At 50.7% G+C, this 21,423-nt stretch overlaps 1 protein-coding gene across 1 annotated transcript; it reads left to right on the top strand.

Moving 5' to 3' along the window:
* Nucleotides 1–655: 655 nt before the first annotated feature.
* On the top strand, nt 656–19,265 carry LOC144949311 (coiled-coil domain-containing protein 17-like). The gene is made up of 15 exons (XM_078879270.1): nt 656–905; nt 3,082–3,220; nt 4,352–4,513; nt 6,039–6,107; nt 6,662–6,767; nt 7,624–7,810; nt 8,670–8,768; nt 9,209–9,357; nt 9,881–10,009; nt 10,863–11,041; nt 13,448–13,533; nt 14,416–14,616; nt 16,378–16,621; nt 17,350–17,460; nt 19,091–19,265. The coding sequence occupies exons 2-15, from the start codon at nt 3,098–3,100 to the stop codon at nt 19,244–19,246; spliced, it is 2,001 nt and encodes a 666-aa protein (XP_078735396.1). The 5' UTR covers nt 656–905; nt 3,082–3,097; the 3' UTR covers nt 19,247–19,265.
* The last annotated feature ends 2,158 nt before the right edge of the window (nt 19,266–21,423 follow it).

Here is a 21,423-nt window from a genome sequence, read left to right as displayed (position 1 = left end):
ATGGCCACTGTCGGTCAATGCCCTCAAGTTAATGTCACAGAACTACTGCTGAAAGCGCTTTTTGTTTCATCTTGTCTACACGCGGGGCACGCAGGCTACCGAGGTAGTTGCTGTATGGCAATAAAGCCTCAACATGTTTTGCTTAGTCTGCAGAGTGGGAAATATATTAAATTAAGTGACAAACCAAAAACATGTTTTTTATGAAGTAATTCATAACTGGACTGAGTTTGACCAACTTGCCACACTTGAGAACACGGTTGGCTAAAACATGAATCAATATCAGGATCTCAGCAATTGAAAGCTCATTGTTGCCACCACAAGCACTGCAAAGGACAGTGGTAACATCTGCAAATCTCTTCTGCATATAAACATGTTTTTTTTATTCCGGTTTATAATGTTATTTTCTGTTGGTATCAGCTTTCCACTTTCACGAAATCATCTCTTTCATCTGCCACTTGTCTTTCCCCCGCTGTAAAGATGGAAGCTGTCCGAATCTTACATTGGGAGTTGATCGGTGTGCTGTGAGGTGGACACTTGCTCCTCAAAGGAAGAATACACTCCCAATAGTGTTAGGCACAGTGATTTGAGTATTTCTTGTTTCTGTGCCGTCGGGCTGAATGTGACTAATTTGCCGTTGAGAATCTCCACTGCTAGAGGGAGTAATTCTATTTTAGCTTGCAGTCCTAACTGCGGATCTGTTCATGCGGGTACCTTGCAGTGTTTTGCGACTGCTTTGACACACTTTAAAATGTTTTATACCAAATTATTGCTTTGAGTCTTCCGCGGTCGTTAACGTCTCAAGAGGCCACCATCTCCAGGAATCTTCTTTTGCTCGTTTCCCGCAGTACGTTGCACGGAACCCTCTCGGACCGTGAGATGGTTTTCTCAAGCTCACAATTTTAAAGGTGATATCTGCTTTCTTTGGACCTACATTTTTTTGTAAGGGCGACCTTGTACCTCAACTGCATATACTTTTGTAGTGGTGTTTTGGTCGATGGAATTCCAGATTTTGCGGTTCCTGCACACGGCCAACACCAGTGACGATTATCTGAACTGGTTCTGGGCGGGCCTTTTCTATCGTTGGCCGAATTGAAAATGTGACCTGAATTATAGTGGCAATACTATATGATCAGTCTTTTGCGCAAAGGTTAAATTGCATTGGCGGTTGGTGTTTTTGCCCTGTCGGCAAAGACTACACAGACTCCTGGGGCAAGGCGCTGTTAGCGAGCACCTATGAAGGACGAACGGCACACGAGGGGGTGGGTGGGTGACACAACTCCTGGCCGTTTTTGTCTCCCCAGTGTCGATGTTTATCGCACCAGGTACTAATTTGAGTCAACCTCGGGGAGGCCCAGGACCGGTTCAGATAATTGTCACTGGTGTTGGCCATGAGTGGGAATCGAACTCGGGTCGCCGGGTTCGTAGCGCAGCCCGTTAAGTACTACACTACCATTCCCCACAAACTCTCACACTCCTACACACACAAACACTCCTACACACACAAACACTCCTACACACACAAACACTCCGAGACATACAAACTGACACGAAGACAAAGATCCTACGTATAGCTTTAACAGACTCTCACACACCCGCTCACACTCCCACGCACACACACACACTCCCACACACACACACCCACACACACAATCCCACACACACACACAATCCCACACACACACCTGCTCACACACACACAAAGATCCCCCTATAGCCTTAACAGATTGTAGGGGCAAGTGCTGTTAGCGAGCGCCTATGAAGGCCGGAACGGTACACGAGGGGGTGGGTGGCAAGCACCACGCCCGACCACCTTTGTCTCCCCAGTGGCGATGTTTACACACCGGTTTAGATAATCGTCACTGGGGTTGGCCGTGAGCGGGAATCAAACTCGGGTCGCCGGGTTCGTAGCGCAGCGCGCTAACCACTACACTACCGCTCCCCACACACACACACACTCCCACACACCTGCCCACACTCCCACACACCTGCCCACACACACTCCCACACACCACACACCCACACACACCTGCTCACACACACTGCCACACACCTGTTCACACACACCTGTTCACACACACACACACACCTACTGACACACACACACACTCTCACACACCACACACACACACTCCCACACACCTGCCCACACACTCCCACACACCTGTACACACACACGTCCACACACACTCCCACACACCTGGTCACACACGTCCACACACACTCACACACACCTGTACACACACACACCACACACACACCTGCTCACACACACTGCCACACACCTGTTCACACACACACCTATTCACACACACACACCTACTGACACGCACACACACTATCACACACCACACACACACACTCCCACACACCTGCCCACACACTCCCACACACCTGTACACACACGTCCACACACACTCCCACACACCTGGTCACACACGTCCACACACACACTCCCACACACTCCCACACACCCACACACACCCACACACACCACACACTCCCACACTCCCACACACCTGCCCACAACTGCCCACACTGTTACTCACCTGTAAACAAACAACGCGCCCGTTGCCATGGCGAGCGGGCGTTGAGTGTTGGACGCGGAATCCAGGAGACTTGAGGCCAGATTCTGTGAGTGCATCATTATCATCATCACTACTGCACTCCTACATCTAAAATACAAACGTACACTCTCTTGCCTCTTATACGCCGACTCGTGTGTGTATACACTGTGTAGTGTTCATGAAGATATATACAGAACGGTACTCATATAGACGAATGCTGTACAGGTCACACTCATACACGTAATGTACGCACTATGCATACTGGTATACTGTACTCGTATACACACACCAACTCGTACACAAACTCGTACACACCGACTCATACACACCGACTCATACACACCGAGTCATACATACCGACTCGTACACCGACTCGTACCGTACACAAACTCATACACACCAACTCGTACGAAAAAAAATCTTAATAACAATTGTTTTGCTTATGATGCTGTTGATGTTGATAATAATGAAGTTTCGTGGTTGCTGATGCTGTTAATGATGATGGTGATGTATGCAGGCCCTGTGTGTTGGAGATGGCGTGGCGCTGTGAGCGATGTGGGATGGGATTCCGCTCCCAGCAGCTGAAGAACAAACACAGGGATAGGTTCTGCATCGGAGACGTGCACGGGGAGAGGAGCAACACTCCCTCTCACCTGGTGAGAGAGCCAAGAGAGAGAGTGAGGAGGGATTAGAAGAGAGAGTAGAAACACTCTCACCTGGTGAGATCGCCGAGAGAGAGAGAGGAGGGATTAGAAGAGAGTGGAGCATCACTCCCTCTCACCTGGTGAGAGAGATGATTTTGCTTCTAGGCAAAATCTTCATCAATTTGAATCGTCGACCATCGCTTCTACGCAGATGACGCCCACATCTGCACCGTCACCGACTCCGTGAATTCAATCTCGCTGCCGCTCTCACGCACCCTGCCCTGGTGCAGCCTTAGATTGGCTCTAGCCTCCTACAGATAAGTTTCTCCAAAGTTGAAGCACTCCTTTTTGCGATAAACACCAGTTTGAGTCTGGCACCTCCTGAACTCTGACACCACACTGGTGCACAGTGTGCGAAACCTGGGAGATGTCATTGATCGTGACATCTCGTTTTCTTGCCACAGATCACAAAATGTTCAGGATCTCACACCTCCATCTGGGCCGCATCTTCCACAGTTACTGATGAGAACTTCATCTATGCCTTGATAACATCTCAACTCGACTACTGCGACTGCCCTGTGATCTTCTCTTGTCCCTCCAAACTCAAGATGATCCAACTGCCACTGCCCGACTCCTCAATCGCACCCGTTAACGAGACCACATCACCACACTACTTCCATCCCCCTTCATCCAGTCCCGTTTCAATGTCAACAATCCTCTCACTATCGTCAAGATCATCCATAGACCCACCCCAGCCGACCCGTTGATTTCAACCTACTCTCCAATCGCTCTCTACTCCAGTAACCAAAACATCATGTCAGCCCCCAGTCAACCTCCACTCAGTGGCAGGTCGTTTCATTGTCATCTGCTGCCCAAATAGTCTGGATTTTCCTGTTCCCAACCATCCATGCAGTTGGCTTCCTGCCCCTGTTCAAGTTCAGTCTCAAGACTTTTTTCTCTCTGTCTCTCTCTGCTTTATGACTGATGGCCTTTTTCTCTCTATAAATAAATACGTCTCCTTTCCCCGAGATGCCCATGTTCCGCTGTTCTGTACAGCAATCTTGAGATGCGGTCGAATGTGTAAGCGATTGAAATCCACGTCATGTTGCTCGTGTGGGTCGCGTCTTGCTCTGTGTGCAACAGGCGTCGCAGCTGATGTCGTTTAAGAAACGTCGCGAGGAGATGAGGACACGGCGAGACATGGAGGAGAAGCTTCTCCTGGAGAGAGAGAGGGGCATCCTGAGACGGGAGGGCAGTGGGGACGATGATGGAGACGAACAAGCCCTTGGCCACCTCGCGCAAGAGGTGCTGCCCCCTGCCCCCCTCGCCTAGTCTGCTGTAAACCGGTTCAGTCTCCCTCCACCACCCGGAAATATCCCAAGCTTTGTAACGACTGGGGAAGGGACGGGATGCCGGGATGGAAGTCCACATGACAGACAAAGAGGGCATGCCCCAAAATGAGCACCATGTAGAAAGGGAAGGGGAGGAGGGGGAGAAGGAATGACGAGGCCAAGATATCAGGGATGACAGTGATGATGAGAGGAGGGAAGAGGGGGGAAGAGATGAGGAGCGAGCAGCAGTGAGCTGCACGGAGCGGAGTGTGTTTTCAGAGGAGGCATTCAGAGTGGGGGTGGCCACACAGAAGTCAAGTGATTTATGGGAGACTTGAGCTGATTTAGACGTACTGTATACCAGCCTGTGAGTTAGTCTCGTTTGCTCAAATTTCATGGTGACCTCAAACAAGAGGACCACAATGCACTTCTTCAGGAAATGCTGATTGAATTTGACTAATACACAAAACCCGAGTGCTTTTTTAACCATTTATTTGTGAGCTGCTTGAAACTTATATCAGTTTAGTCTCAAAATAGTCTGGGGGCAGCCGTTCCAAACCTTTCTGGACCCGCCATCCGCTGTCAACGATCACCTTATTTTGCGGACCACCATGCACGAATCAACTATTAAACAAAAAATGCAGTCCTCTAAAAATGCTGCCAAATGTTCATTAAATAACAATTAAAAACTAATTTGTCGCTTTAGTAATAAACCTGAAAAAATGTGTTGCATCTGCAACAGTTTCGTGGACCACTTTCCACGGTCCTGTGGACCACCAGGGTCTACGGAGCACAGGCTGGGATCCACTGATCTGAAGTAGCTGAGCATGAACCCAGCCTCGACCAGATTATACCCCGCCTAATCTAGGCTGGTTTAACTTCAGCCCAATTTATACTAGTGCTGATGCAGTGCAGAGTTCTGTTTCGTCGTGGCGTCTCTAGCTGTGCGTTGATTTGTTCAGACTAAACTAAAACTAAACTATTTTTATTTTACCAGGTAAGACCCACTAGCTGTCTAGCCCTTTTCCAGAGGTGACCTGGTCGTAATGATAGCTCAACTAAGTGGCTTATCGTGTGTACATTTATAGCAGCTAAATACTCGAAATGCATGCTTCTAAATGTGGAGGGAAAAACCGGAGGACCCGGATAAAAACCACACGACCACGAGTAGAACACGCAAACTCCACATATACAGGCGTCAGGGTCGTGATCGAACCCTGGACCTCCTGTATACCAGGCAGAACCGGCCCTAGACCTTTGGGGGCCCTAAGCAAAATTTGGTTGGAGGCCCCTTTGATGTATGATTTTTTTCACCCACTAGCTAGCAGTGACTCTAGGGGGCCCTCTGCTGGCCACGGGGCCCTTTGCAATTGCAAGGGTCGCTTAGTGGCTGGGCCGGCTCTGACACCAGGCGATGTAGTTAACATCGCGCCACTGCGGTGATTAACTGGGGGTCAAAGGTTGTTGTCTGAGATGTCGCTGCACGCTCTGCCCTGTAGTTTCACAAACTGCGTGCGTCCATTGAGGCGAACATTGCCACCAACCGCTCCTGGAGAGGCAATGAAGAAGTGAGTACTTGAAATCAGTCGGCTCCAGTTGGCCGAGTCGGAGACACACGACTTTAATTGGACCTGCCAACTTTAAGCAGCTTTTTTCCCAAATTCTGATCCTAACCCTAAACCTTAATCAAACACTAAGTTTAACACAAGCCCTGACCCCAACACTAACTCTAAGCCAAACATGAACACTAACCATATGCTTAACCATACATTTTAACCCAACCCCTTACGTTAACATTAACCATAATCCTAAGAGGTAACTCTGACTCGAAACTAAACCCTTTTCCTTACCATAACTCTACATCTAACGCTCTGCCTGACATTATTTAATAACTCTAACCCAAACTCTAACCCTGACCATGACTCTAACCCTGACTCGAACCCTAACCCAGACCCTGATTCTAACCATGACCTTGACTCTAACCCTGACCCTGGCTGTAACACTGACTCTAAACATGATGCTGACTCTCATCCCAACTCTAACCCTGACCATGACTTTAACACTGACTCTAACTCTAACCCAGACCCTGACTCTAACCCTGACCCTGACTCTGTGGTGGCAGGACATCAACACCAAAAATATGCAGCTGAGGACCTTGGCAGAGGCTCATGGGAGGCAGCTCGCCGAAATCCAGGCCCGGAATTCTGAGCTGGAGCATCAGAGAGAAGGTGAGAAGCCTAATTGGTTCTTTCGGTAAAGTCACGTAGAATGGAAATAATAAAATAATAAAAATAAAACATTATAAAATAATTATCACGACGTTTCGGCCACAACGCAAGCAGCCGTTCTCAGGTGGAGAACAGGTCTGTCGAGAAGACAGAGTCTGAATCATTCACCTGAGGACGGCTGCTTGCGTTGTGGCCGAAACGTCGTGAGAATTATTTTATAATGTTTTATTTTTATTATTTTACTATTTCCATTCTCCGTGACTTTACTGAAAGAACCAAGAAGATGAATCCCTGCAGTCACGAAAGCTTTAAATCGAAATTGAAGGTGAGAGGTGATCGCTGAGGCCACGTTCTAGCTCGGCGTCTCTCACATGGTCATCGTGAACCAAAATAATAAACCAAGTTCCCAAGTGTAGCGAGTCCGATGGCCTCGGCTTGATCACCGATGACCGCACAAAATCCCATCACGTAAAGCTAGGCTCTGCACTTGACAAAAGTTTAGCTCTGAGAATTAAACGCACTGGTTTGATTGTCATGTGGCGAACATTGCTATCAGTGGCAGAACGAGTGGGAAAATTCTGCCCGCTACTGCCTGGACCAGAATTCACTTGAAGGGATTTTGAAGGTAGCTCTGTGGTATCCACTTTTCTAACACATTGGGTTGCATTCCTCTGTGAGTGATCCCAATTGGGCTCTTCGTCTCATGGCATGACGTTCGTAGCATAATCTCAATAAAATTGGAGAAAAGGACAAAATATATATGATCGTTTTTACGCATCACAGACAAGAAGGCCACGGATTAGAGAAGCTTGTGATAGTGTTTGCAAGTTTTTTTTAATCGGCGATTTATGCGCAGACATACGCAGGAAAATGGAGGAGCTGTCTTCACGAAAACAAGGCGGAGGTGGAGGAGGAGGAGAGGGTGTGGCAGAAGACAACTCCGTGTCGAGACTTATCCGGGAATTGCGCGAGCAGGAGCAGCGCAACCAGGCCTCGCTGGGCCTCCTCACTCAGCAGCTCCAGCAGCTGCAAGGCAAAGCCTCGTGAGTTGGACCTTGGTGACCTGTGACCCCACTGATTACCCTGCATCCTGGTCCTGGGTCCAACCATCGGGGCTGGGCGTGTTTTTTCTCTTAGGGAGTTCATAATATTCTTCGGGTCTTTCGGTAAAGTCACGTAGATAGGTTTCTTTGAACCTATCTACGTGACTTTACCGAAATACCCAGAGAATTTGAATTCCTACAGTCACGAAAGCTTTAAGTCGGAGTTCATAATGTTTATGTCAGATTCATAATGGCCTTGTCAGGTTCATATCGTTATGTCAGGTCCATAATGGCCGTGTGAGATTCATAATGGCCAACTCAGATTAATAATGGCCGGGTCACGTTCATTATGGTTGTGTCAGCTGTATAATGTTTGTGTTAGGTTCAATATCACTGACCACTGCAGTCTCGGGTTTGATCCCTGTATATGGGATGTTAAATTATGTCTGTGTGTGTGTTTGTGAGTGAATGTGCATGTCTGTGCATGTCCTTGTGTGCATGCACGTATGTGTCACACATGTAATGATGGACACTGCACCATGAGCTCTATTGCTTGAGTTTAATTTCCATTCATGCCTAACTTGAGTGCCATTTATGATTAGAACTTGTCCTGAGCCTCCCCTAGGTCGACTCAGCCTTAAATGAGAATCTTTTGTGATGTGTAAACAACAGCAGCAGGTAAAAAAGGTGGCCGGATGTGGTTCTGACCACACCACCCCTGAGTGTACGATGTTAAGCTTAATAGGTGCTCTATCACGGCACTTGCTGATAGTCTATGGTATATTAATCAACAGGGCATCCTTGTATTTATGTGTGTACATATCCACGTGGACACATTTCTCTTTGCGTCTCTATCCAGGTCCAATCCTGCAGAAGGAACGACTGAACCTCAGTCCAATCAAAACATGGCCCCGTTTATTCCTTACCTAGGAGGCGGAAGCCTTTCTGCAGAGATCAGGTGAGAGACAATGTCAAGACGTCAGTCTTGTATTTGTCATTTCCTGCCTTTCTTGGATTTATAAGGTCATCTTTCTATAAGTTTAGAAAACACCTTCTAAAGTTGGTCATGATACATTCGATGACCAATTCCGTAGATTCCACTGCACTTCGGCATTGCTTCCTTCCTCCTGCTAGATCCAATAGTTCTTGCACAGTCGGCACCTTATATCTGTGGTCACGAGGCCTCATTTACGAACGACCACAAAACCACTGTCATGTGAACGCGAGCTTCGTCTTCCTTCTCCCCATTTCTTTCCTCTCCTTCCTGTCTCCTCTCTCATCCCCGCATCTCTCCTTTCCTCTTTGCGTCTCTATTATTTACTCCGTGTCTCCCCTCTCCCCATTGTGGGTTCCCCTCTCCTCCCCGTGTGTCGCATGCGTCCCCGTGTGTGCCCGCAGTGCTGTGCGTATGCATTACCTGCACAGCGGGGGTCGGGACCCCGTGCTCCTCGGCCACATGCAGGCTCTGCAGGCAGAGGCGGAGGCCCTGGAGAAGCCTCGACCTGCACGGGCACCAAGGCAGGAGAAGCCTCGACACAAGGGCCACAGTGGGTGAAGCAGCATCATCATTGGCAACATCAATACAGTAATATCATCATCGTTGTCATCATAGCCAACATTATCAACAACATCCTAAGCGGCATCTTCTGTATTAACGTCATAATCATCTTCAGTATTGTCGGTGAACATTGTCATCGTCTTCATCATTATCAGCATGAGGCTTATCAACATCATGCATCAATTTCAGCAACAGTCGTAAATATATCATCATCAGTAACATTATTAGCAGAAGCATCAACTTCATCAGCAGTTGCATCATCATCATCAGCAACATTATAATTTTCCCAACACCATCATCATTCTCATCAATGCCGTCATCATAATTATCATCAGTAATAACGACATCAACAACATTATCATGTTTTAGCGTCATCAATGTTTCATACCATCGGTCATCAGCAGCAGCCAAGGCAGAGGCTACTGGCGCACACTCCGTTTCCTAGACATGAGCGATTGCGTTCCCAACCACCTCCTGTGAGTTCAGGACGATCTGCTTTGTGGTTTTCGCAGAACGTGGAGAGGCCCTCAGACGAAGCCTGGACGCTGAACTTTTGGCCGTGGAGTTGGAGAACCAGCGCCTGGAGGATGAGATTTTCCGCCTCAAGATCCGGGGAGACAGGAAGAGGCACGGAAGCGATGGTACGATGTCGCTTGAATTCACCCCCACCGCCGACCGTATTCCTCTTCTTGTACTACTATCAGCTTCACGTCGTCACGAGAGCAAGACATTCCCATTGTGAACTCTTGACAATGGGATAAACACAATGAGTGGTGCACCCCACATTGTATCAGACAACGGGCTGTGGAAGGTGACATCACAGAACCATTTTTGAATTCCATTAAATTCCTCCTTATCCACACTAGGTGGTCCTGAACGTGTGTTTCGTCTCATGGCCAATGAACGAATTTGGTTCTTAAAGCTGAAATTTGCAGTCATTGATGATTGCTTTGAGACCGTCGGCTCGTACGACACTTGAGATCCCAGTTTAATCACAGGTGGCTCAATGCTGAATAGAACCCAGAATCTCAACGGTGCCAGTTCAATTTCGATCTAAAGCTTTCGTGACTGCAGGGATTCATCTTCTTGGTTCTTTCGGTAAAGTCACGTAGAAGGGAAATAATAAAATAATACAAATAAAACATCATAAAATAATTCTCACGACGTTTCGGCCACAACGCAAGCAGCCGTCCTCAGGTGAAGAACAGGTCTGTTGGAAAGACAGCGTCTGAATGAACACCACCAGGCTTGGCAGCGTATATTTAAGCTAGGTTGGAGGGGGAAGAGCGCCTTGACAAAAGAATTTGCAGTTCAGTTACTCAGACAGACATGATAAATCCACCAGAGTCACGTTGACCACCTCCTTCGCTTCGAAGAGACCAGGTCTCAGATCAGTCTCAATTGAAACTGGGCTCCAGGAGGATCTGGGCTCCAGGAGATTGGGTTTTGCCTCGAGGTTTGGGTTGACCCGGCATGCGGCTTGTCCCATCACAGACGAGCTGAGCAAGGAGCTCCAGCTGCTGCAGCGGGAGCACATGATGAAGATGGCGGAGCTGGAGGCCGAGATGGATCTGCTGAGACAGCAGATGCAGCAGTCGGGCGGAGGCGCTCGGAATCAGTCACTGATGCAACATCAGCAGCCGCAGCCACCGCTAACTCCACCACTTCCACATGTGAGCGTGTGCGTGTGCAGGTCTCAACAGGAGACAGACTCGCACACACAATCACCTGAGTCTGTCTCACTGCGAGACGTGTCACCTCTCCACCCACACTCGCCTGTCTCACTGTGAGGTTTAGTGAGACATGTCCCCTCACCACCCACACTCGCCTGTCTCACTGTGAGGTTTAGTGGGACTCGTCCCCTCTCCACCCACACTTGTCTGTCTCACTGTGAGGTTTAGTGAGACTGGTCACCTCTCCATCCACACTCGCCTGTCTCACTGTGAGGTTTAGTGAGACTCGTCCCCTCTCCACCCACACTCGCCTGTCTCACTGTGAGGTTTAGTGAGACTCATCACCTCTCCACCCACACTCGCCTGTCTCACTGTGAGGTTTAGTGAGACTCATCACCTCTCCACCCACACTCGCCTGTCTCGCTGTGAGGTTTAGTGAGACTCATCACCTCTCCACCCACACTCGCCTGTCTCACTGTGAGGTTTAGTGAGACTCATCACCTCTCCACCCACACTCGCCTGTCTCACTGTGAGGTTTAGTGAGACTCATCACCTCTCCACCCACACTCGCCTGTCTCGCTGTGAGGTTTAGTGAGACTCGTCACCTCTCCACCCACACTCGCCTGTCTCGCTGTGAGGTTTAGTGAGACTCATCACCTCTCCACCCACACTCGCCTGTCTCGCTGTGAGGTTTAGTGAGACTCATCACCTCTCCACCCACACTCGCCTGTCTCGCTGTGAGGTTTAGTGAGACTCATCACCTCTCCACCCACACTCGCCTGTCTCGCTGTGAGGTTTAGTGAGACTCGTCCCCTCTCCACCCACACTCGCCTGTCTCACTGCGAGGTTTAGTGAGACTCATCACCTCTCCACCCACACTCGCCTGTCTCGCTGTGAGGTTTAGTGAGACTCGTCCCCTCTCCACCCACACTCGCCTGTCTCGCTGTGAGGTTTAGTGAGACTCATCACCTCTCCACCCACACTCGCCTGTCTCACTGTGAGGTTTAGTGAGACTCATCACCTCTCCACCCACACTCGCCTGTCTCACTGTGAGGTTTAGTGAGACTCATCACCTCTCCACCCACACTCGCCTGTCTTGCTGTGAGGTTTAGTGAGACTCATCACCTCTCCACCCACACTCGCCTGTCTCGCTGTGAGGTTTAGTGAGACTCGTCCCCTCTCCACCCACACTCGCCTGTCTCACTGTGAGGTTTAGTGAGACTCATCACCTCTCCACCCACACTCGCCTGTCTCGCTGTGAGGTTTAGTGAGACTCATCACCTCTCCACCCACACTCGCCTGTCTCGCTGTGAGGTTTAGTGAGACTCGTCCCCTCTCCACCCACACTCGCCTGTCTCGCTGTGAGGTTTAGTGAGACTCATCACCTCTCCACCCACACTCGCCTGTCTCGCTGTGAGGTTTAGTGAGACTCGTCCCCTCTCCACCCACACTCGCCTGTCTCACTGTGAGGTTTAGTGAGACTCATCACCTCTCCACCCACACTCGCCTGTCTCGCTGTGAGGTTTAGTGAGACTCGTCCCCTCTCCACCCACACTCGCCTGTCTCGCTGTGAGGTTTAGTGAGACTCGTCCCCTCTCCACCCACACTCGCCTGTCTCACTGTGAGGTTTAGTGAGACTCATCACCTCTCCACCCACACTCGCCTGTCTCGCTGTGAGGTTTAGTGAGACTCATCACCTCTCCACCCACACTCGCCTGTCTCGCTGTGCGGTTTAGTGAGACTCATCACCTCTCCACCCACACTCGCCTGTCTCACTGTGAGGTTTAGTGAGACTCATCACCTCTCCACCCACACTCGCCTGTCTCGCTGTGAGGTTTAGTGAGACTCATCACCTCTCCACCCACACTCGCCTGTCTCGCTGTGAGGTTTAGTGAGACTCATCACCTCTCCACCCACACTCGCCTGTCTGACTGTGAGGTTTAGTGAGACTCATCACCTCTCCACCCACACTCGCCTGTCTCGCTGTGAGGTTTAGTGAGACTCATCACCTCTCCACCCACACTCGCCTGTCTCGCTGTGCGGTTTAGTGAGACTCATCACCTCTCCACCCACACTCGCCTGTCTCGCTGTGAGGTTTAGTGAGACTCATCACCTCTCCACCCACACTCGCCTGTCTCGCTGTGAGGTTTAGTGAGACTCATCACCTCTCCACCCACACTCGCCTGTCTCGCTGTGAGGTTTAGTGAGACTCGTCCCCTCTCCACCCACACTCGCCTGTCTCGCTGTGAGGTTTAGTGAGACTCATCACCTCTCCACCCACACTCGCCTGTCTCGCTGTGAGGTTTAGTGAGACTCATCACCTCTCCACCCACACTCGCCTGTCTCACTGTGAGGTTTAGTGAGACTCATCACCTCTCCACCCACACTCCCCGCTGCCTGTGCCAGGATGGGATCAGAGCTCAAACTCCGACCCTCGCTCGCCATTTCCTCGACCCCGCTGAGGCCATGGGACCATCGCCATACGACCCCTCGTGAGTCTCCCAACTTTGAACCCTTGAACCCTAAAACCAAACTGAAGGTGATTGCCCATCTCTCGTGTCGTATATCTCTTCCTGTTTTCTGGCTCTTCGTGTTTCTCGCTTCCTGTTTCTCTCTTTCCCTCTCTGTCGTAGTGTTTGTTGATGTAACGTTCTTACCCACCCCGACTGTACATCTGTGAAAAAGAGATTTATAGTTCATCGGCTTCCTCCGGTATAAACATTATTATATTTTTATTGTGATTGTGTTGCGTCTTCACTCTCTCATCTCCTTTCTCTTCTTCCTGTGTCTTCTTCCATCTCTCACTTCCGGTCACCAATGACCACACAAATAAACCCATCACATTAGAATTCGCTCCTACACTTCATTTGTCTAAATTCAGCTCTGAGAATATAAAGGTAGGGGTATTGGTTTGACTGGCACTCGACAAACGTTGAACTGTAGCAGGGCGGGTGGGAAAGTGCTGCCCCCTCGTGTGTGAATCAGAGGTCACTTCAAGGGCTCTGTGATGCGCAGTTCCACGGACCGTTCTCTAACACAGGTTATAGCACTGCTCTGCTCAGTGGCGAAACCAAGCAAAATGTGACCCTGAACATTGGTATCTTGTTGATATTTACCATTAAATGTTTATTTGTGTTAATCGAGGATCATCGTCAGAAAGCTTGGAATTTCAGGACTCCTGCCCCTCCCCCTTGGGAAGTTTCTAGAACTATCTCCTGCTCTCAGAGAGATTTTAACGGATTATTTATCTCATGACATGACACCGACAGCACAATCAAGATAAAATTGTGGAAAAATACCAAAAATATGTGAACATGGACTGCTATTCCCTAACTGTCTCTCTTACCCCCCCCCGCATCCCGATGATCTCTCAGCTCTGGCTTCATCGTCTTCTACGACTTCATCTCGGGTCTGGACCCCGGCTCACGCTCGGCTCGCCTGGTGGTCGGACTCTACCACCAGGGCCAGGAGATGGGGGTGCCGTCACCGCTGCCCCCCGTCGCGTGCCACTTGGGCTGGCCCGGCCCCAGCGCCGGCCTCACCGCCACCCTTGCTACCAGACAACCCGTGCACAGGTGTCCCTCCGCGTCCCCCCCCCCCGCTCAGTCATTCATTCATCCCTTTAGTCAGCCGTGGTCTGTCCACTGCTGGATGATGTCTATAATAACTCTTTGAAATTCCTTCATCCTTATGATATTTTAAAGTAGGTTCACGATCTATACTCTTAGGTTTTTTCAGTAAAGTCACGTAGGTAAAAATTAAAGGTTAATAAAAGTAATAATGGAAATAAAATGAAATAATAAATCACGACGTTTCGGAGGCAACACAAGTCTCCGTCATCAGGTGGGAACGTCACAGCTAAATTTACTGCATCAAGTGGGGTAATTTTAGCTGTGACGGTCCCACCTGATGACGGAGACTTGTGTTGCCTCCGAAACGTCGTGATTTATTATTTTATTTTATTTCCATTATTACTTTTATTAACTTTTAATTTTATTTTTTACCTATGTGACTTTACCCAAAAATCCTAAGAGTATGAATCCTTGCAGTCACGAAAGCTTCAAATCCGGAAGTTCACGATCTAGTTAAGTGTTCTTCACTGCAAGGCCCGCGGGCCGCTGGCAACCCATGGGGGCCTTTAGTGCGGCACCCGACGTGCGGCACCCGACAATACACAAACGATTTCGATTTAAAGCTTTCGTGACTGCAGGGATCCATCTTCTTGGTTCTTTCGGTAAAGTCACGTAGAAGGGAAATAATAAAATAATAAAAATAAAACATAATAAAATAATTCTCACGACGTTTTGGCCACAACGCAAGCACCCGTCTTCACCTGAGGTCGGCTCCTGCTGATGCTGTTGATGTGGGAGATGCCGACGATGCTGACACTGCTAATGCTGCCGATGCTGCTGATGCTGCTACTGCTGGTACTGCTGATGATGCTGCCGATGCTGCTATTGCTGATGATGATTCTGCTCCTGATGCTGTTGATGTGGGAGATGCCGACGATGCTGACACTGCTAATGCTGCCGATGCTGCTGATGCTGCTACTGCTGATGTTGGTACTGCTGATGATGCTGTCGATGCTGCTATTGCTGATGATGATTCTGCTCCTGATGCTGTTGATGTGGAAGATGCCGACGATGCTGACACTGCTAATGCTGCCGATGCTGCTGATGCTGCTACTGCTGATGCTGGTACTGCTGATGATGCTGCCGATGCTGCTATTGCTGATGATGATTCTGCTCCTGATGCTGTTGATGTGGGAGATGCCGACGATGCTGACACTGCTAATGCTGCCGATGCTGCTGATGCTGCTGATGCTGCTACTGCTGGTACTGCTGATGATGCTGCTGATGCTGCTACTGCTGGTACTGCTGATGATGCTGCCGATGCTGCTATTGCTGATGATGATTCTGCTCCTGATGCTGTTGATGTGGGAGATGCCGACGATGCTGACACTGCTAATGCTGCCGATGCTGCTGATGCTGCTGATGCTGCTACTGCTGGTACTGCTGATGATGCTGCCGATGCTGCTATTGCTGATGATGATTCTGCTCCTGATGCTGTTGATGTGGGAGATGCCGACGATGCTGACACTGCTAATGCTGCCGATGCTGCTGATGCTGCTACTGCTGGTACTGCTGACGATGCTGCCGATGCTGCTACTGCTGATGATTCTGCTCCTGATGCTGCTGTTGCCGATGGTTGACATTGGTGCTCCTGACGCTGCTGCTGCTGCTGCTACCACCGACGAGCGCGGTGACATCGAGCGGTGGCAGCAGCAGCAGTAACTCCGGCCGCGTCGTCCCGTTCTCTCGCTTTGCCCGAGTCAGATTGGCCCCGTCCACGCACACTCAGCTGCTGCTTGAGCTGCAGGTGGCCTCGGCCGGGGGCGGGCAGCAGCCGTGGGGAGCTGGCGCGGGGGCCGCCGGGTCGAGGTTGGTGTCGCGGGGATGGGCGCCCGTGCACCTCTTTGACCGGCACAACCGCCTGACGAGTGGGCGCTGGAGGGTGCCGCTGCGGCTGACTCCCGTGAGGCCGGGCCTCACTCCGGGTCAGGTCAATGCCGTGCCGCAGGTGAGACACCACGTGTCGTCATTGTCGTGGGCGCCGCGGTGGCGAGATGTTAACTCCCTTGCCTGGTATGCAGGGTTCGATTCCGACCCTGACGCCTGCTGTGTATTTGGAGTTTGCATTGTCTCCCTCTCTCTTTCTCCCTGTGGTGGTGTGGATTTTTCTTCGGGTCCTCCAGTTTTTCCCCTCCACATCTAGAAACATCGTTTAGGGTATTTGGTTGCTTTAAATTTCCACGTGATAAGCCACTGCGTTGAGCTCTCATTTGTGGACTGGTAGCTTCTGAAAAAGAGCTAAATAGCGAAGTGGGCCTTACCTGGTAAAATAAATAGAGTTTAGTTAAGAGTTTAGTTTAAGTCATCATCAATCATCGATCGTCATTGTCCATCCACTGCTGGATGAAGGGCTCTCCATGCCATCGCTGTCCCTCTCGCGGACTTGCGATGCCGTAAGTCCGTCTGGCTCCTGCACGTGAGTTAATGTCATCGGGGCCATTTCTGCGTTGTGTGTCGAGATATAAACGTGGGTTTGGGGAGCGGTGGTACAGCGGTTGGCGCACAATGCTTCGAACAAGTTTGACTCCTGGCTGCGGCTAACATCAGTGGAGAGTGATACTTGAGCAGATATTGGACCTCTCCTAGGTTAACTCAGCCTTCAATGAAAGAGTGAGTTCCTGGTGCAGTCTGCGAAGGCTACACGGGGGATCTTTGTGTGTGTGTGAGCGCGTGTAGCTGGGCAGGGCAGAGGTGTTCCTGAGACTCGTGAATGCGCGCGACGCTGAGCTGCAGTCTCTGGCACCGGTGGACCCCAGCAACGCTCAATCCTACCACTACCAGCCCCTGGTACACACACATACACACAGTCCTACCACTACCAGCCCCTGGTACACACACATGCACACAGATACACAAAGTTATACTACTACCAGCCCCTGGTACACACACATACACACAGTCCTATCACTACCAGCCCCTGATATTCACGCATTCAGACTCTGTCTTCTCGACATAATTCACCTGAGGACGGCTGCTTGCGTTGTGGCCGAAACGTCGTGAGAATTATTTTATTATGTTTTATTTTTATTATTTTATTATGTCCATTCTACGTGACATTACCGAAAGAACCAAGAAGATGAATCCCTGCAGTCACGAAAGCACCAGTACTTATTTGAGGATAAGTCGACCTAGGGGAGGCCCAGGACTAGTTCAGATAATTCTCACTGGTGTTCGCCATGAGCGAGAATCGAATTTGGGTCGCCAGGTTCGTAGCGCAGGGTACTAACCGCTACACTATCACGCCCCACTCACACACAGTCCCACTAGTCCATAGTACTCGCACATACACACAGTTCTTCCACTACCAGTCCCTGGTACATACAATGTGTCTACATAAAAGGCGTGTCGCCCTCAATAATGGACAAACTCAGGGGTAGGGGACCCCATCCATGCCTCCTTAACAAAACCACATTATTTCCATGAAGATCAAATTTAGGATACCACAGCTCATTCTGATAACGACATCTTCTGCTTTTTCTATTTTAAAAAAGTAAGAAGTCCCTAAATAGTAATAGCACTTCACGTTAAAAGTTTTGTTCGTTTTTTTTTTCATATTCACGAGTTACTTGGCCACACGCGTTCTATATGAACAGATGCAACTAATGCATGTGCACATTACACCTTTGTCGGAAAACGCATGTTTATTTTAAATGTGGTTAAATGCATCGATGAAACCCTTGGAGGTCACTGACTGTGGAGGATCGTAGTCCGTCGGCCAGAGGAAAAGTCTGTACCACCTCAGGAATCAACACTTTAATAGTACCGATTTACACGGCTAATACGAGTGAATGACTTGGTAAGATCACATCATTCACTGTCATTGTCCACATTTAGACATTGGAACCGCTAAAGTGATGCCACCTCAGGTGGTAACCGCATGTGAAATATCTCCTCTGGGCTCGTGGACAAACAGCCTGAATGTATTTTCGGGTTGTACCCGCACGTCGTTCAGCACAATGTTGGTATAACCCCATTGCTGAAGAAACTCTCGGCGCGTGGAGCCAAACGTCGGAGGCCGTGCCAAACAACGCGCGGTGAAACCCAAAAAACAAATGGGAGAGCCACGATTGGTTATCTAACAATACAACATATTTTGGCTCTTTCGATTTAAAGCTTTCGTGACTGCAGGGATTCATCTTCTTGGTTCTTTCGGTAAAGTCACGTAGAATGGAAATAATAAAATAATACAAATTTAACATAAAATAATTCTCACGACGTTTCGGCCACAACGCAAGCAGCCGTCCTCAGGTGGAGTCTGAGAATTATTTTATCATGTTTTATTTTTATTATTTCCATTCTACGTGACTTTACCGAAAGAACCAAGAAGATATTGTGGCTCATCACGTTTTTTTTCTGGACCAAACCCCGCAAATGACGACCCTCGTCTAGAAATGATCCGCGGTTGTTTCTGTCCTAGGACGAGCCTGGGGGCCGCTCGGCGGCCGAGGCCCCGAAGAAGCCGTGGGGGTCCGAGGGGACGCAGCACTTCACGTTCCACCCGCACCCCCTGCTGCACACAGACCCCCCTCCCCCACGCGACCTCGGGCAGCAGAGGAATCTGTCATCACTATGAGGGCAGTGGCGGTGGTGGAGCCGCGGTAGGGCGAGAGGTGGGGGCTGGGTTAGGGGTAGAGGTGGGGGCTGGGTTAGGGGTAGAGGTGGGGGCTGTGTGAGGGGTAGAGGTGGGGGCTGTGAGGGGTAGAGGTGGGGGCTGGGTGAGGGGTAGAGGTGGGGGCTGTGTGAGGGGTAGAGGTGGGGGCTGTGAGGGGTAGAGGTGGGGGCTGGGTTAGGGGTAGAGGTGGGGGCTGGGTGAGGGGTAGAGGTGGGGGCTGGGTTAGGGGTAGAGGTGGGGGCTGTGTGAGGGGTAGAGGTGGGGGCTGTGAGGGGTAGAGGTGGGGGCTGGGTTAGGGGTAGAGGTGGGGGCTGTGAGGGGTAGAGGTGGGGGCTGGGTTAGGGGTAGAGGTGGGGGCTGTGAGGGGTAGAGGTGGGGGCTGGGTTAGGGGTAGAGGTGGGGGCTGTGAGGGGTAGAGGTGGGGGCTGGGTTAGGGGTAGAGGTGGGGGCTGGGTTAGGGGTAGAGGTGGGGGCTGTGTGAGGGGTAGAGGTGGGGGCTGTGAGGGGTAGAGGTGGGGGCTGGGTGAGGGGTAGAGGTGGGGGCTGTGTGAGGGGTAGAGGTGGGGGCTGTGAGGGGTAGAGGTGGGGGCTGTGAGGGGTAGAGGTGGGGGCTGTTAGGGGTAGAGGTGGGGGCTGTGTGAGGGGTAGAGGTGGGGGCTGTGAGGGGTAGAGGTGGGGGCTGTGAGGGGTAGAGGTGGGGGCTGTGAGGGGTAGAGGTGGGGGCTGTTACGGGTAGAGGTGGGGGCTGTGTGAGGGGTAGAGGTGGGGGCTGTGAGGGGTAGAGGTGGGGGCTGTGTGAGGGGTAGAGGTGGGGGCTGTTAGGGGTAGAGGTGGGGGCTGTGTGAAGGGTAGAGGTGGGGGCTGTGTGAGGGGTAGAGGTGGGGGCTGTGTGAGGGGTAGAGGTGGGGGCTGTGAGGGGTAGAGGTGGGGGCTGGGTTAGGGGTAGAGGTGGGGGCTGGGTTAGGGGTAGAGGTGGGGGCTGTGTGAGGGGTAGAGGTGGGGGCTGTGAGGGGTAGAGGTGGGGGCTGGGTGAGGGGTAGAGGTGGGGGCTGTGTGAGGGGTAGAGGTGGGGGCTGTGAGGGGTAGAGGTGGGGGCTGTGAGGGGTAGAGGTGGGGGCTGTTAGGGGTAGAGGTGGGGGCTGTGTGAGGGGTAGAGGTGGGGGCTGTGAGGGGTAGAGGTGGGGGCTGTGAGGGGTAGAGGTGGGGGCTGTGAGGGGTAGAGGTGGGGGCTGTGTGAGGGGTAGAGGTGGGGGCTGTGAGGGGTAGAGGTGGGGGCTGTGTGAGGGGTAGAGGTGGGGGCTGTTAGGGGTAGAGGTGGGGGCTGTGTGAAGGGTAGAGGTGGGGGCTGTGTGAGGGGTAGAGGTGGGGGCTGTGTGAGGGGTAGAGGTGGGGGCTGTGAGGGGTAGAGGTGGGGGCTGTGTGAGGGGAAGAGGTAGGGGCTGAGTGAGGGGTAGGGGTGGGGGCTGAGGGGTACAGGTGGGGGCTGTGTGAGGGGTAGGGGTGGGGGCTGAGGGGTACAGGTGGGGGCTGTGTGAGGGGTAGGGGCTGAGGGGTACAGGTGGGGGCTGTGTGAGGGGTAGGGGTGGGGGCTGTGGTAGGGGTGAGGCTGGGCTCGAGGCGAGGCCGTCAGAATCAATCTTTATTTATCCTGGAGAAATCCGATGAGCTATGAAGCTCTTTTTCAGATATCCAGAAGGGGGCGGGTCCAAGTTACAACAATACAAAAAAAACCGACCAGAGTGCAAAGTTTCAGAAGGGTTAGCAAATCAGAGGTTGTGTTCAGGGGTAGATGCGGAGCCGTGATAGTGTTAAGAGGTGGAGCTGTGTTTTAGGGCAGTTATAAAATCAAAGGTTTGGCTTCGTCTCAGACATGAACCCAGCATTGACAAATAATTCGCAAAAATTTACCACTTAAAAAACTTTAATGACAATGTCCACATACCAATCTTTGATTAAATTATTTTTTAATCAGAATATATATTTAACTGAGCAATATTCTTAAGACATACTTTGTTAACATATTAATAAAGGATCATTTCTCAATATCTTTGTCAGTTATAATACTTAGTGTATAAACTTTTGACTTTAGACAAAGGCACCCAAACAAGACAAGGGTTCTGTATCAGATTACACAAACG

This window comes from Lampetra fluviatilis, chromosome 3 (genome assembly GCF_964198595.1).
Source record: "Lampetra fluviatilis chromosome 3, kcLamFluv1.1, whole genome shotgun sequence".
Taxonomy (NCBI): Eukaryota; Metazoa; Chordata; class Hyperoartia; order Petromyzontiformes; family Petromyzontidae; genus Lampetra; species Lampetra fluviatilis.
This window is presented reverse-complemented; position numbering and strand designations above follow the sequence as displayed.